This window comes from Larus michahellis, chromosome 10, assembly GCF_964199755.1.
Source record: "Larus michahellis chromosome 10, bLarMic1.1, whole genome shotgun sequence".
NCBI classification, from domain to species: Eukaryota; Metazoa; Chordata; class Aves; order Charadriiformes; family Laridae; genus Larus; species Larus michahellis.
This window is the reverse complement of record NC_133905.1, coordinates 17229366-17242866: the sequence shown is the minus strand read 5'-3', so window position 1 is coordinate 17242866 and position 13501 is coordinate 17229366. Positions and strand designations below refer to the sequence as shown.

Below are 13501 nucleotides of genomic sequence, written 5' to 3'. Positions count from 1 at the left end.
GCGAGCTTCAGCTAGGAACAGAGCTAACATTTTGGCTTCAGCATAACAGAAGAAACAAGAGCCAGGCTGGAGAAGGTCCAGGAATAAACCAGAGGAGAGTAGTTTAATAATGCACAGTCTGCACAGTGAAAGGAGAGGCAGAGAGGAAGGTAGCTGGAGAGACAAGTGAGGTCAAGGATGCCAGTAGAACTTTCTTCTCCCCCTCCTTTTTTTTTTTTTTTTTTTTTTAAATCCAGAGAAGAACCAGATAAGAGAGTAAGGAAGGTGCCAAAAAGCTGGAACAAAGCATATCTGGAGGATACAAATAGTTGAATTAAAGGAGAGCTTCCTCTTCCACTGTCCACAAAAAGGGGATGTAGAAGTGGGAAGATAAGAACCAGTACATTCAGTCAAACTCTCCCAGACTAGATTAATTGTGCGAAGAGAAGACGACGACACAAGTGCTAATGAGGTCTGAGAAGCAAATGAGAGGCGGCAACAAGCACACTGGGATCCTAGACATGGGATCATCAGTCCAAGGCATAAAAGGAATAATAATAAACAAACAGAGCAGTTGCTGACACTGTTCTCAGTGCTTTCAAATACTTCGTGGCACAGGAGAAGAGGGCAAGTCACACTTGGACATTGAAATGACAGAGGGTAGCGTAGCAAAAGATGCTAAGAATACGTGATCAAGACATTTAAAAAAATACCAAGAGCAGGTAAGAAACTTGATAAATGCATTTGAGTGCCAAAGAACATAAGAGGGCCTGAGACAAGATGCTGATGTCACATGCCTTTCACCTATCACTCGGTTTCAGCAGCAGATAAAGCAGTGAAGAGGGTTCAATGAAGACCAATTCAAATTAACAGACCTTTTGGTAAGGCAGAAGCACTCAGTCTGTATCTCAGGATCAATGACGAACTTGCAGCAAGGACACCCACAGCTGTGAAGATCTATTCAATCTCATCAGAAAAGGGGAAAGACAATAGCAGGATACATAGTAGGAGAAGAAAGCTGAATTCAGAGAAGACAACAGAGGCAGGAAGAAATACACGGGACAAGATAGGTGACAGTTAGACACCCTTATTTCACAGTCTGGTAGAGGATGCAGCACATATCCTCCAGAAGCAGCATCAGACAGGAAAATCCAAGCCTTAGAACGAGGCAAGAGCTGAAAAAAAGAAAAAGCTATGAAAGCCATGGATGTTTGTTGCCTTTTTGCAAACAACACAGATACCCTACAGAGGACGTGAAGAGTGGAAAAGGTGTCAGCATAGGCACTGTACACTGGCAAACAAAGATGTGCCGGACGGAGCTGCGTACTGTCCTACATCTCTAAAGGTAAGGACAAGAATATACTCATCAATGACCTGGACAAGGGGATAGAGTGCACCCTCAGCAAGTTTGCTGATGACACAAAGCTGGGGGGGGTGGCTGACACACTGGAAGGCTGTGCCGCCATACAGAGAGACCTGGACAGGCTGGAGGGTTGGGCAAAGAGGAACCTTATGAAATTCAACCAGGGCAAGTGTAGGGTGCTGCACCTGGGGAGGAATAACCCCCTGCACCAGTACAGGTTGGGGACTGACCTGCTGGAGAGCAGCTCTGTGGAAAGAGACCTGGGAGTCCTGGTGGACAACAGGATGACCATGAGCCAGCAATGTGCCCTCGTGGCCAAGAAGGCCAACGGCATCCTGGGCTGCATCAAGAAGAGTGTGGCCAGCAGGTCGAGGGAGGTCATCCTCCCCCTCCACTCTGCCTTGGTGAGGCCACACCTGGAGTCTGTGTCCAGTTCTGGGCTCCCCGGTTCAAGAGGGACAGGGAACTGCTGGAGAGGATGCAGCAGAGAGCTACCAAGATGATTAGGGGACTGGAACACCTCTCTTATGAGGAAACGCTGAGGGACTTGGGTCAGTCTGGAAAAAGGACAGCTGAGGGGGGATCTTATCAACACTTATAAATACTTAAACGGTGGGTGTCAGGAGGATGGGGGCAGGCTCTTTTCAGTGGTGCCCAGTGACAGGACAAGGGGTAATGGGCACAAACTTGAGCATAGGAAGTTCCACCTAAACATGAGGAGGAACTTTATTTTGAGGGTGGCAGAGCCCTGGCACAGGCTGCCCAGAGAGGTGGTGGAGTCTCTGTCTCTGGAGACATTCAAAACCCGCCTGGACGCGTTCCTGTGCAACCTGCTCTGGGTGACCCTGCTCTGGCAGGGGGGTTGGACTAGATGATCTCCAGAGGTCCCTTCCATCCCTATGATTCTAAGAAAAGTGTTTAGATAAAAAGGGCAGATTCCTAGACACTGCACAACGGGGACAATAAAGGAGAGAAAGGGAGAGTGAAAGGGAGCTGAGGAGAAAAGCACGGGGGACACAGATGACAATGGCAACAAGGGATGTTTTCATGCAGAATACCTCTGACAAAGTCACAATGATTCTCAGTCCACTGAGCTTTGAAAAACTCCTGTATCACTACACAGACCAAGACTGTCATGCCTGCACCTTCCTTTGCCAGGGAGTAAGGGCTACAGCTAACCAGGAACCAGCACCTTGTAATTGAATCTTCAGTAGCTTTAACTCCTCAAAGCTTCAGTTTAAAAAAAAAATTACAAGGGAAGAAGAAAGCACTCATATTTCCTTTTAATACTCAGAAATGCTAACCTAAAATCAATTGTTTGCTGTTTGCAACACACCCCTTCCCTCCCTTCACTGGTCCAGTTCTGTGCAGCCCTGAGACGTCCTCACACTCTTCAAAGACGACTGAGCCTGCACAGATGTCTAATGCTACCTAGGCAGAACTGGTAGGAGACCGTAAAGGAGCACATTTGTTTCCTGTGCACCTGCTCAGAAGATCTCGCTCTTTAGCCAGGCAGCAAAGCAGGGAGCACTTATGCCACCCAGGTAGGTGGAACGCAGCTACTTCACAGTTCAAGTTAAGGTTGCTTGGAGAAACGTAACTTTGCATTTTCTGTCTTCCTATTTATAAACATAACCATACAGATGTTTTCTAAATATTTACCGAGAACTTCCATTCCACTAAGGAAGTCAGTCTGGAAATGTTCTAATCAAACCGCCCCAAAGGGCGGACAGGCGCTGTGTACATACCTGCTCTCCTTTAGCCACTCTCCAGAGGTAACTTAGGGGCCCCAAAAACATTCTGTTCCTTAATGATGATTCCGTACCAGAGGTGGACCTACATACCAACCCAGTGTCTCATCTCTATGGAATTAGGCAAGAGTACTTCACAGCTTGAAGCGCTCCAGAACTAAAATATGCAGCACAATACAGAATGATATTTCGCAGCTGCAAGATGTCAGCTCCAAGCTGCAAATTCTGTCTCTAACGATCCTTCTGCTACAAGGAGGCCAGCTACATTACAATTAAAGACAGCAATGTAAACTTGGCAATCCTCCCTTATGTAAACTGCAGCTAATCAGCTGCTAACAAATTCCTGGCACTCCAGCAGTTGCGTCAAAGTATGTCTAAAGGACCTTACGTTTTTTTCCTTCAAGTGTCCATTCGCATCCAGCCTTCCCAGAACAACATAACAGCAGTCAGCTGTCAAGAGTCAGACCAAAGTCTCAACCAGCATATTCACCCACACAAAGTCACAACTCAAGAATGTCTTCAGAACAGGCTGTTCATTTGATGACTAACCTATAGCCCTCACTGAAAAAGGCAAATCTACTTAATAACCAAAAAAATCCACACCCACTTCATTTTTAGCCACTTGAGATATACTGGCAGAAATCACAGTGATCCTGGAGGAGAAAAAAGCAGCCCTCAGTATTAAGTGGCCTGGGTTTATCTGTGAGCAGAGCAGGCCAGAGAAGCAGCCAGCGCAGGAATCCACCCCAGCAGCTTCTGATGAAAGCAGGGCCTGTTGTTATTGTCAATGAAGCACAGGTTATCATACCACTTTTAGCAGAAAAGCAAGGTATCAGTTAAAACAGGCATTAAATGCACCAACCTACAGCAATATGGCACATGCCAGCAGAGGGAATGCCTGTCTAGGGCTATGCCAGGAACGGTTCACAGCCACCTCAGTGCAACAGCCTTCAAGAAGGCCAGAATGCAATACCAAAGGAGATGTAACCCCACAATGGCAGACATCCTTCAGCTGTGCCAGTGTCAAAGCATTTTGAATGTCAGTTAGATGCCTAGAAGAGAGTGGCAGGCTTCTAACTGATCTGAAACAGGATAGGGGGTGGGGAGGAATAATACAGAGCTTTAACTCTACTTCTGAACAGATGATTCACAAAAACTGTTTTGTAGAAGCCCGAGTCGAGTACAGCATCAGCCTAAAGGGACTTTTGTCTAATTCTGAGAGACCTCGATCACCATCATCAGTTTTGAACTCTTATTCAAAGCAATACCCTTTCTTTGTGCCACTGCACCGCTCAAAGAGAAGCCTACAGCTCAGAAGGGAGGAAAATGGAAAGCAGTTTCAGCCTCCTGCTGAACAATAACCTCCCTTCTTGAGGCAAGGATAAGAGGTGCGAAGACCCACGGTCCCTTCACGCTTACTCTTTTCCAGAAATCTACTTCCTAAGCACTCACTTGGCCAATTAACACAAAAGAGAAGTATGAAAATGAGATTAGGACAACAGTTTGAAGCTCTGCAGCCCTTGGTTGACAGGAGTATCCACTTAGTCCTGTTTTCAAACTAAGAAAGTTTTATGCAGTCAAGGTTTACGCGTTAGGATAGCCAGCATTTATCTTTCCCTCATTCGTTAAGGCATTTGAACCCTTTGGTCAGTTTAATCAGATCTTTCTACAAAGCAGAGCTTTAAGTATGAGGTTGTCCTATTTTTCCATTAATATGACAAAAAAGGAGAAAAGTTTATTGACACATAGTATAAGAGAAGTTACAGAACAAATGTGATCTTTTTAGACATCAGACAAGGTGGTCACTAAATAAAGCCACAAGAAGCCAGAATTATCAGTTTTGCATCTTACACAGCTACCATTATTGCTCAGAACCATCTCCACCTCCCCCAACAGCTTCAGGCTGTGTTTTTTTTCCACAGCTGGTTTTGATGCTTTAAGACTCATCCCCCATTTTAACAAGGAGACAAATGGGTTAAACATCAATTCTCTTCATCCCTTTGGAAAGGGAACCTTTAAAGCAGGTCTGCTTCTCCATGCCTTTGAGCCCCACTCAGCATGGACAATTAAATTAGTCTATTTATTTTCATTTAACATTTAAAATGAGAGCTCCAAGCATTCATATAATTAACCATACAAGCAACACATCCAGCAGCATAATACTAATAGGTCAATCAGTTAAACTTAACCAACCAGCAGCATTTATCACCTTCAATTATTTAATTCAGACTCTTAACAAAATGGAAACATGTTCCCAAAACACATCCCCAGAATATATTTTCTCCATTTTACTGCTACTGTCCTCAAGTCTCCTGCCAGGTGAATGGCATTTATCTTCATAACACTTAAATCAGGGGGGTCAAGTGTTATTTGCTTCACTCTGGAGAGGGAGTCAGAGCTACAGAGAGTGCACAATAGACCCAGGATTAGAGTCTGGGAAACAGCTCTGACTGTGGCCCTTAGGGCTCAGGTCTGCATCCTCAATACTGCAGCTCCCTTTCTGTCTTGTTTTCTCATCCTCTCCATTCCTGCCTTACCTCCTTCCCTCTCCATAGGCCTTCTCTTCAAGAGAGTCATGATCTTGCAGATTATTATTAGTACTATCATCATCATTTTATGCCAGGAAGTTTCCTAAAGACTTTTGGCCTTGAAAAATGAAAAGCTTGAGCACAAATTCACCCAGTTTGTTATGGGTTTGTACATTACTGTAGAAAAGGTTTTATCTTACCTGGTGACCATGAAGAGTATACAGAAGTCTTCCTTCTAGCAAGTCCAGAATTTTAAGAGTTGAATCATTGGAAGCAGTAACCAGATAGTTTCCAGAAGGGTGAAAGGAAAGACTGTTTACCACGGCACTGTGCACTAAAGATGGAAAAAATGTACATAATAATCACCAAGACCAGTTTACATAAGCCCAAGGCAAAAGAATAAAATAAAGTACAAGCACATTCCAATTTTCTGTTGTAAAGTTTAACAGGAAAATTATCATGGGGGAAACATTCCACAAAAACTCTTCAAAGCATTGGAGAACAAGGTCAGTATTAAATTCCTGTAAAAATAGGCACTACTTTATTGAGAGGAAAAAGAAAGAAGCTCTGCCAATTATTCTAGGAGATTTAAGACTACAAAAGCTTCCAGTGTAGCCCCCAGAAGAAACTATATGCGCAAGTAAGCGAAAGGATTCTGTGAGAGCACTGGACGTTGACATATTTTACCACCGTGGAGTCTTGTTCTCACTCCCAAGTGATTCTAGGATATAATCTATATGTTAGTACATTAAAATGACTGAAATTATGATGAAAGACAAACTTAAAGTTGGCATTGCACAGGTTCGTTTGGTTTACTACCCGACTCTAACCAAGACTGGGTTTCAGAGGAACTAGGAAAGAATAATCAGCAACTTGAAAATGATCCAGTACGAGCATTGTTCCTTCAGCCCTCCAATTCACCACCAAAACTTTAAAACAAGTATGAATAGCCGAACTATCAAGAGTGTGAACTTCCAATACAGCAATCCTCCCTGTATCACGATGAAGCCTAGGAGTTACTCTGAAAAGAGTTAAAGAAAATGCTCTAGGAAAAAAGTCAAACTACACTTTTAAATTCACTGTAACATTAAACATAGAATCATAGAATCGTTGAGGTTGGAAGGGACCTTTAAGATCATCAAGTCCAACCTTTAACCTACCCTGACAAGAGCCACTTCTAAACCGTGTCCCTCAGTGCCCCATCTACCCTTTTTTTAAACACCTCCAGAGATGGTGAATCCACCACCTCCCTGGGCAGCCTATTCCAATGTTTAATAACCCTTTCAGTGAAAAAATGTCTCCTAATATCCAATCTAAACCTCCCCTGACGTAACTTGAACCCGTTTCCCCTCGTCCTATCACTTGTCACCAGGGAGAAGAGGTCAGCCCCCATCTCTCTACAACCTCCTTTCAGGTAGTTGTAGAGGGTGATAAGGTCTCCCCTCAGCCTCCTCTTCTCCAGGCTAAACAACCCCAGCTCCCTCAGTCGTTCTTCATAAGGTTTGTCCTCCAGGCCCCTCACCAGCTTTGTAGCCCTTCTCTGGACACGCTCCAACACCTCAATGTCCCTCTTGTAGCGAGGGGCCCAAAACTGAACGCAGTACTCGAGGTGGGGCCTCACCAGTGCCGAGTACAGGGGGATGATCACTTCCCTAGTCCGGCTCACCACACTATTCCTGATACAGGCTAGGATGCTGTTGGCCTTCTTGGCCACCTGGGCACACTGCTGGCTCATATTCAGCCGGCTGTCAACCAACACTCCCAAGTCCTTTTCTGCCGGGCTGCTTTCAAGCCATTCTGCCCCAATCCTGTAGCGCTGCATGGGGTTGTTGTGACCCAAGTGCAGGACCCGGCACTTGGCCTTATTGAACCTCGTACCATTGGTCTCAGCCCATCGGTCCAGCCTGTCCAGATCCCTCTGCAGAGCCAACCTACCCTCAAGCAGATCAACACGCCCGCCCAGTTTAGTGTCATCTGCGAACTTACTGAGGGTGCATTCGGTCCCTTCATCCAGATCATTGATAAAGATATTAAAGAGAACCGGCCCCAGCACCGAACCCTGGGGGACACCACTTGTGACTGGACACCAACTGGATTTAACTCCATTTACCACCACTCTCTGGGCACGGCCATCCAGCCAGTTTTTTACCCAGCGAAGAGCACACCTGTCCAGGCCATGAGGCCTTAATTGTATTATGTGCCCTCCAAATGTTCTGGTATCTCAAATCTACTACTACTACACACCCCTCCCCCCCAAAAAAAATTTATATTCCCTTGAGAGGCTACCGTGCCTTCCAAATCAAAACTTCATGTTAAGACCCTCAAAATACAATTTTAAAGACACTAGAAGCAAATATTACCTTTTGCAGATGCAGATTTGAAGCAAAAATCCGAAATGACCTTGCTCAATGGTAAAACAGAATACATCTACCTTTTAAACTCTCAGAAACACTAGATACCTCAGCTTAAGTTCTGAGAACATAACTCCTCTTGACCTGGACTACTAAAACACACAGCAGAAAACCTTAACACAGATAACTTCTGAACAGTTATTCCTGTTAGTGAATACTGCCTCTATCACACAGCTAGATCTTCATCTACCCCCCCCCAGCCCTGTATTAAACTATGTATTAAAGGAGAAAAAGTCTACGTGGAGTTTTTTCTCATGAAAGAGTGCTAAATACATTTCTCCTTTGAAAATTTTATTCCGAGTGATTTGTAATATTCCTCACCCCATTAGTGTCTATATTCAGATAGCAAACGTTACTTTGTCAACTAAGGCAGGTCCTGAAAGAAATCACACCAGAGGCAGGTAAGTTAATGATACATACTCCAAATTCCAGATAGTGAATAAAGTATTTCCAGCTTCACCAAAAAACCTTTTCATAATGTCAAGAAATCACACAGACCATGGCCACGTAAGCAGTCACAGCTTCTGCGCCCAAGGAGTTCTTGGCTGTGATAAGCTCAGAGAAAACGTGATCTCTCTTCTGCCAAACCAGCTCATACCTCACATGAGACCATTCACAACACCTCTCCAAAAATTTGCCAACACATCCAGCAACCCTCACTTGATTTTATGTTGTAATCAATAAATCTGGTGCAGCACAAGGTGGCATCTCCCAGTGATTTGTTGCTACAAGCCTACCTTTCTGCCAGCCAAGCCCTAGAAAAATAATGGCCAGTTAAAGGACTTAAACTGGGGGGTTAACGACTAAAATTGAGTCATGCCAGCCTATAGAGACTGAACATAACTGTTCTAAGTCTGACAATCCTAATTTTATGTTGTTGCAACAACTTAGTAACCACCAGTGAGAGGAAAAATTACAATGGACTAGACACAGCCACAGTCCCCAGTCAACAGATAACCACCATCCAGCCCTGTCTGAAACATATAGAAGTACCAATTGCTCTTTTTAAACATCAATTAAAAAATAGGTTAGAGCTGTTTCTATAGACCTGCAATAGAGCTGCACCCCCCAGCTCTGCACAGGGAAAAAAAAAAGTCATGCAATAAACATTGTCCATTTTTGTAGGGGGCTGATCTGCTGTACAAAAAGAGTTAGTCCCAAGTAGAGGTGTGAATAAAGCATCTGCCTGCTCTCCTGTACAGTAAATGTGACCAGAACACGCTTTACTCAGCTTAAAAAGACAAAAAAAAAAAAAAAAAGAACCACACTACACCACAGAAAAGATTTTGCAGCTTGCTCTCTACTTCCAACTTTCATTTACAAATGTCACAGCTGGAACAAGTCCCAGCAACAAGAGCAACACTGCTAAAAGACTCACCAGTTTTTGAAAACAACCCAACTCTAACACGCAAGAGTCTGCGGCAGGGACACTTAAATCTATTAACTCCTCGATGCAACTCAATCTTTAAAATGGATTCCCTTGACATCAGGCAGCACAAGCGCAGTGAGGGAGCAGACGCCCCCTAGTGGGACGGAGGCGGCAGCTGCACATGGCAGAGCCACAAAACCGAATCCGATTTAGCCAAAAGGCATGAGCATAAACCCTCAGAAGAGCAAGACTCACAAACGCGTCTCCAGAACACGGTACAAATGCATCAGTTTCCAGCCACAGGTGCATAAAGATACCACTGCAATTTCTGCAATTCAGGGTTTCTTCGGCTTTTATGACTATTCCTAGTCCAAAGTTTAATACACAATTAGGATTTACACAGTAGCTGTTAAAAATAACACTCATAACAGGAAGAGATGACTTCAATAGCAAGGGTGCCACTCTAAAATGCCATTCAGTAAGGGTGGGATACAAGGGAAACATAGAACTCCAGGACACAAAAAATAAACCTGGCAGCCAACCTTAACGGCATTAGATTTGGCCAATTTAATAGCAGTAAGTGGAAAGCAGGAAGAGATTATTTTTGAGCCAAGTTATACTGTGACTGGAAACACACACTGCAGATCTTGCCACTGTTGAAAAGCTGATAAAGTAGGTTAAAGGACAATCTGAAACTGTTTTAGTATTTAAATACATTACCTAGTAATTTAGCAACAAGACTTCAGAAAGGCATTTCCAAGTTTTGATACAGGTCACAAGATAACAATACTTCATTACACAAAGAATCACATGTCGGTATTCATTGTTGTAATTGTACCAGCTCCATACCAATGAACCGGAACAACAGTCCTCAAAAGGTTTGACTTCCGTTAGATTTTGTTAACTATCAGAGAACTGGAAGTGACCATGAGTCCATAAGAATAACTGAAGAAAAAAATAAGTCACATTATATGAGAGTTCAAGGAGCTCAGGCAGGTTTACAGTTGAAAAGAGTCCAAAGAGTGCTCGACTGCACAGGGACAATACACTTGAGAGGAGGACCCTACATTTAGAAGCCAGGAATAAAACACAATCCAGGAGCTATAAGCCGATTCTAAAAATAAGGAATATGGTGGGGTTTTTTTTATCCTAGAAAAAGCCCTGCTCCAGTGATGGTAGAGTCACCATCAGCGCTTAATAGTCAGATCAGATGACCATTATGGTAGTTCCATCTATATGCAAAGAGGAAGAGAACAGCCCTCTATATACAGCAGAATTAGAAAAGCATTCTGAAGTTTGCAGACTGTTTCTACTCCACAGCAACACCTCTTTCTGGTGAGCTTTTACTTACTTTTTTTTATGGAACCCAAAGGCTTTCATAATCTTAACCGCGTCTCTGCAGGCAATTTGCATTTGCTTTGAGATGAGTAACTCCCATCACTCTTACCCCCCAGAAGTAGTCTAGTCTTGCACAGATTGCTGTGAAGGTAGACAAACAGAAGAACTCTGCAACTTAAACATCGCTACGCTTTCTGTGCCTTTCTATGTCAAGGGAAACTAGAGAACCCGTATTGAGAGCCGGCAAATTCTTCCATTGCCTTGTGAGTAAAAGGAGTCTAAAGCTCTGTCAAAAACAATTTAGTTACATAAAGCCAGGAAGACCAACAGCTTTAATTTAGAGCTCAATTTTTGTCTCTCAACTTGCAAAATTAGCAGAAATCAACTGCAAGCTATTTTCCTACTCTGCCTTTCCTGCCTGGCATTCAGCTGTGAGGCTGTTGCAGCAGGAACCGAGAGTATCTGATGCAGATGGCAGAAAGAACAATACACCAGGCTCCAGCCCCCTATCTCTGATCTGCTTTACTAGCGTACCAGCAGTAGTCTTCATGAAAAGCTAAAAAAAAAATAAAATTAAGTTTAATAAGCTATCTGTACTGGAAACAGTACTTGAGAACATATGGATTTACAAAATACTACAGCAGGCATAAAAATCACTAATAGCAAAGGAAAGAAAAGCTACATTTAGGCTCAAGCAACTAACATGCACAACACAGGACAATCAAACTCCAAGCAGCTTGCAGGGATGGGAAAGGAGGCTTTTCTATCCAGTTCTACCAAATAGCAGCATTAATCAGTTTGACAAGAGGAGGTAAGAAGAGGATATGCCATTTTGAAGGTAAGGGTGAAGAGAGAAAAAAGAAATATGTAGAATTCTAAATATAAAAGCTAGCTACTCCAAAGACAAGCCAACCTGGACAAGTCATAACAAGGTCAAAGCTAATTCTGGAAGCTGAAAACCAAAGGAGATACTGGAAAAAGAGCTGTAAACATGGATCACGGTATAGAAATGCAATTGGTCGATTTTGATTTTCCTCTATGTTAACTCTTCCTAGTTTTCTCATTGGGAACTTAACCTTTTGCTTTGCTGGAAAGCATCCTACTCCTCCTATAGGCTTATTTAGGGGCAAAGGCCACATCCTTTTTACTATTAAAAATTTCTTCAAGAACAGTGAAAACGAGACCAGTGGCATGGCAGATAACACCTATACACACCCTGCAACATGGGACAGTTTCAGCATCATGGCTTTTTTGCTGTTTGGTGGTGCACAGAGAAGGAGAAATCAGGCCAGAGGTGTTTTTCATCAATGTGAGAATCAGTCTCGGAGCTAACACAAAGCAAAACATGACGATTGGTGAAAAAAACGCTTCCAGTGGCAGGCCTAACCCAGTGCCTTTCTGGAAAAGCAGCAGATGATGGAGAACCAGTCCTTGGACTTCAGAGCAATTCATATCAAAATGTGGAAAGGTCTGATTTTTCCAATATCTTAACTTGCCTTGATAATGTTGAAGAAGTCTATTCATCCTAACGTCCCACACCTTCACTGTGTTATCTGTGCCAGCCGCAGCAATGCATGTACCACTGGGATGAAAATCCACATGATTCACAAACCTGTAAATTGCAGTTAAATCCAGTTGTTTACATTCAACTCTTGCTGAAGATCAAAAAGGTCTTTTCAAGAAGGGAAGCTACATCATGATGCAGTGAACAATACGGAAAGGACCAGATAACGTGAAAATTTGTAGCGCTGAATTTCTCTTAAGAGCTTGCTTGTAACACCAAATAGACTGCAGGATTTTATCTAAGCATATGTTTTGCATTACAGCTGTAGGAGCTGTAGATACAAGCCTCCCAAAATATGATGGATCCAACTGTCACAACAACATTTTCAAGTGTTCGTTTAATGTTTGCATAATATGTGTCTTCTATTAAATTAACAGGATTTCTAGAGTGGTGTGTACAAGACTGAACAGATATTTTTCTTCTATTACACTTAACTAATTTTAGGATAGAACTTAACTGAATTTGTGCCTGAAATCATATGTTGCCACTTGGAAGGTAGTAAGGCTGAGAGCAAGTTCCTTTCTGGACCTGTATGCAATCAAATTATTTTGCACACACAGCAAAACCTTCAGAACCTTCTCTGAAGGGCACCTCCTAACTCCACACCAAAACCACACAAGAAATTGGATGAAATAAATTATCCTTTGAGAATTCTTGTAAAAAATGCTGAGGAAGTTGAGATATTTTAATTGGTTGTTTGGACAAGCTATATTCCTAAAAGCACTGGAAAAAAATAACACTGTCTGAATTCGCCTTAATGTCATTCTATATTACCTGGAAAGAACAGAAATTTGTACTTAGAAATTCAATGCAGTGAGAAACTAGAAAGATTCTAGTCTCACTTCTCCAAGGACTTGTTTTGTGTTTCTGGACAAATTAACTTCTGCTGTGGCTCGATATTCTTCATGAAAAAAATCCCAATTCCACAGCTGCTTTTCTGAATACAAAGTGGTTTCTGGAATAACTTTGTCATTTAAGAAATTGAAGATGAAATAAAGCATCCAAGTACCAATCTGCCAGTAGGCTTTTGCTCTTTTAATTTACTTCAACTCAGAGCAAAATAAAAAACGCGTAACATAGCTGACACAATTTAAGCATCTCAAAAAAATAAGCATAAAGAAACTAAGGCTTGACGCATTGGACAGTTATTGAAATATAACCCTCAAGGTTCCAAACTGGAGAAGTCATAAAAAAGCCA

At 42.8% G+C, this 13501-nt stretch overlaps 1 protein-coding gene across 3 annotated transcripts in view; it reads right to left on the bottom strand.

Moving 5' to 3' along the window:
- Window positions 1-13501, bottom strand: part of POC1A (POC1 centriolar protein A) — a 91581-nt gene that overhangs the window by 67208 nt on the left and 10872 nt on the right. For all 3 annotated transcript variants that reach the window (XR_012589283.1, XR_012589282.1, XM_074602308.1), the window contains exons 6-7: window positions 12236-12351; window positions 5822-5955 (exon numbers count right to left, since the gene is read on the bottom strand). Coding sequence is in view for 1 of the 3 variants with exons in the window: in XM_074602308.1 (XP_074458409.1) it covers window positions 5822-5955; window positions 12236-12351 (250 nt within the window). In the remaining 2 variants the exon portion in view is untranslated. The remainder of the gene's footprint in view (window positions 1-5821; window positions 5956-12235; window positions 12352-13501) is intronic.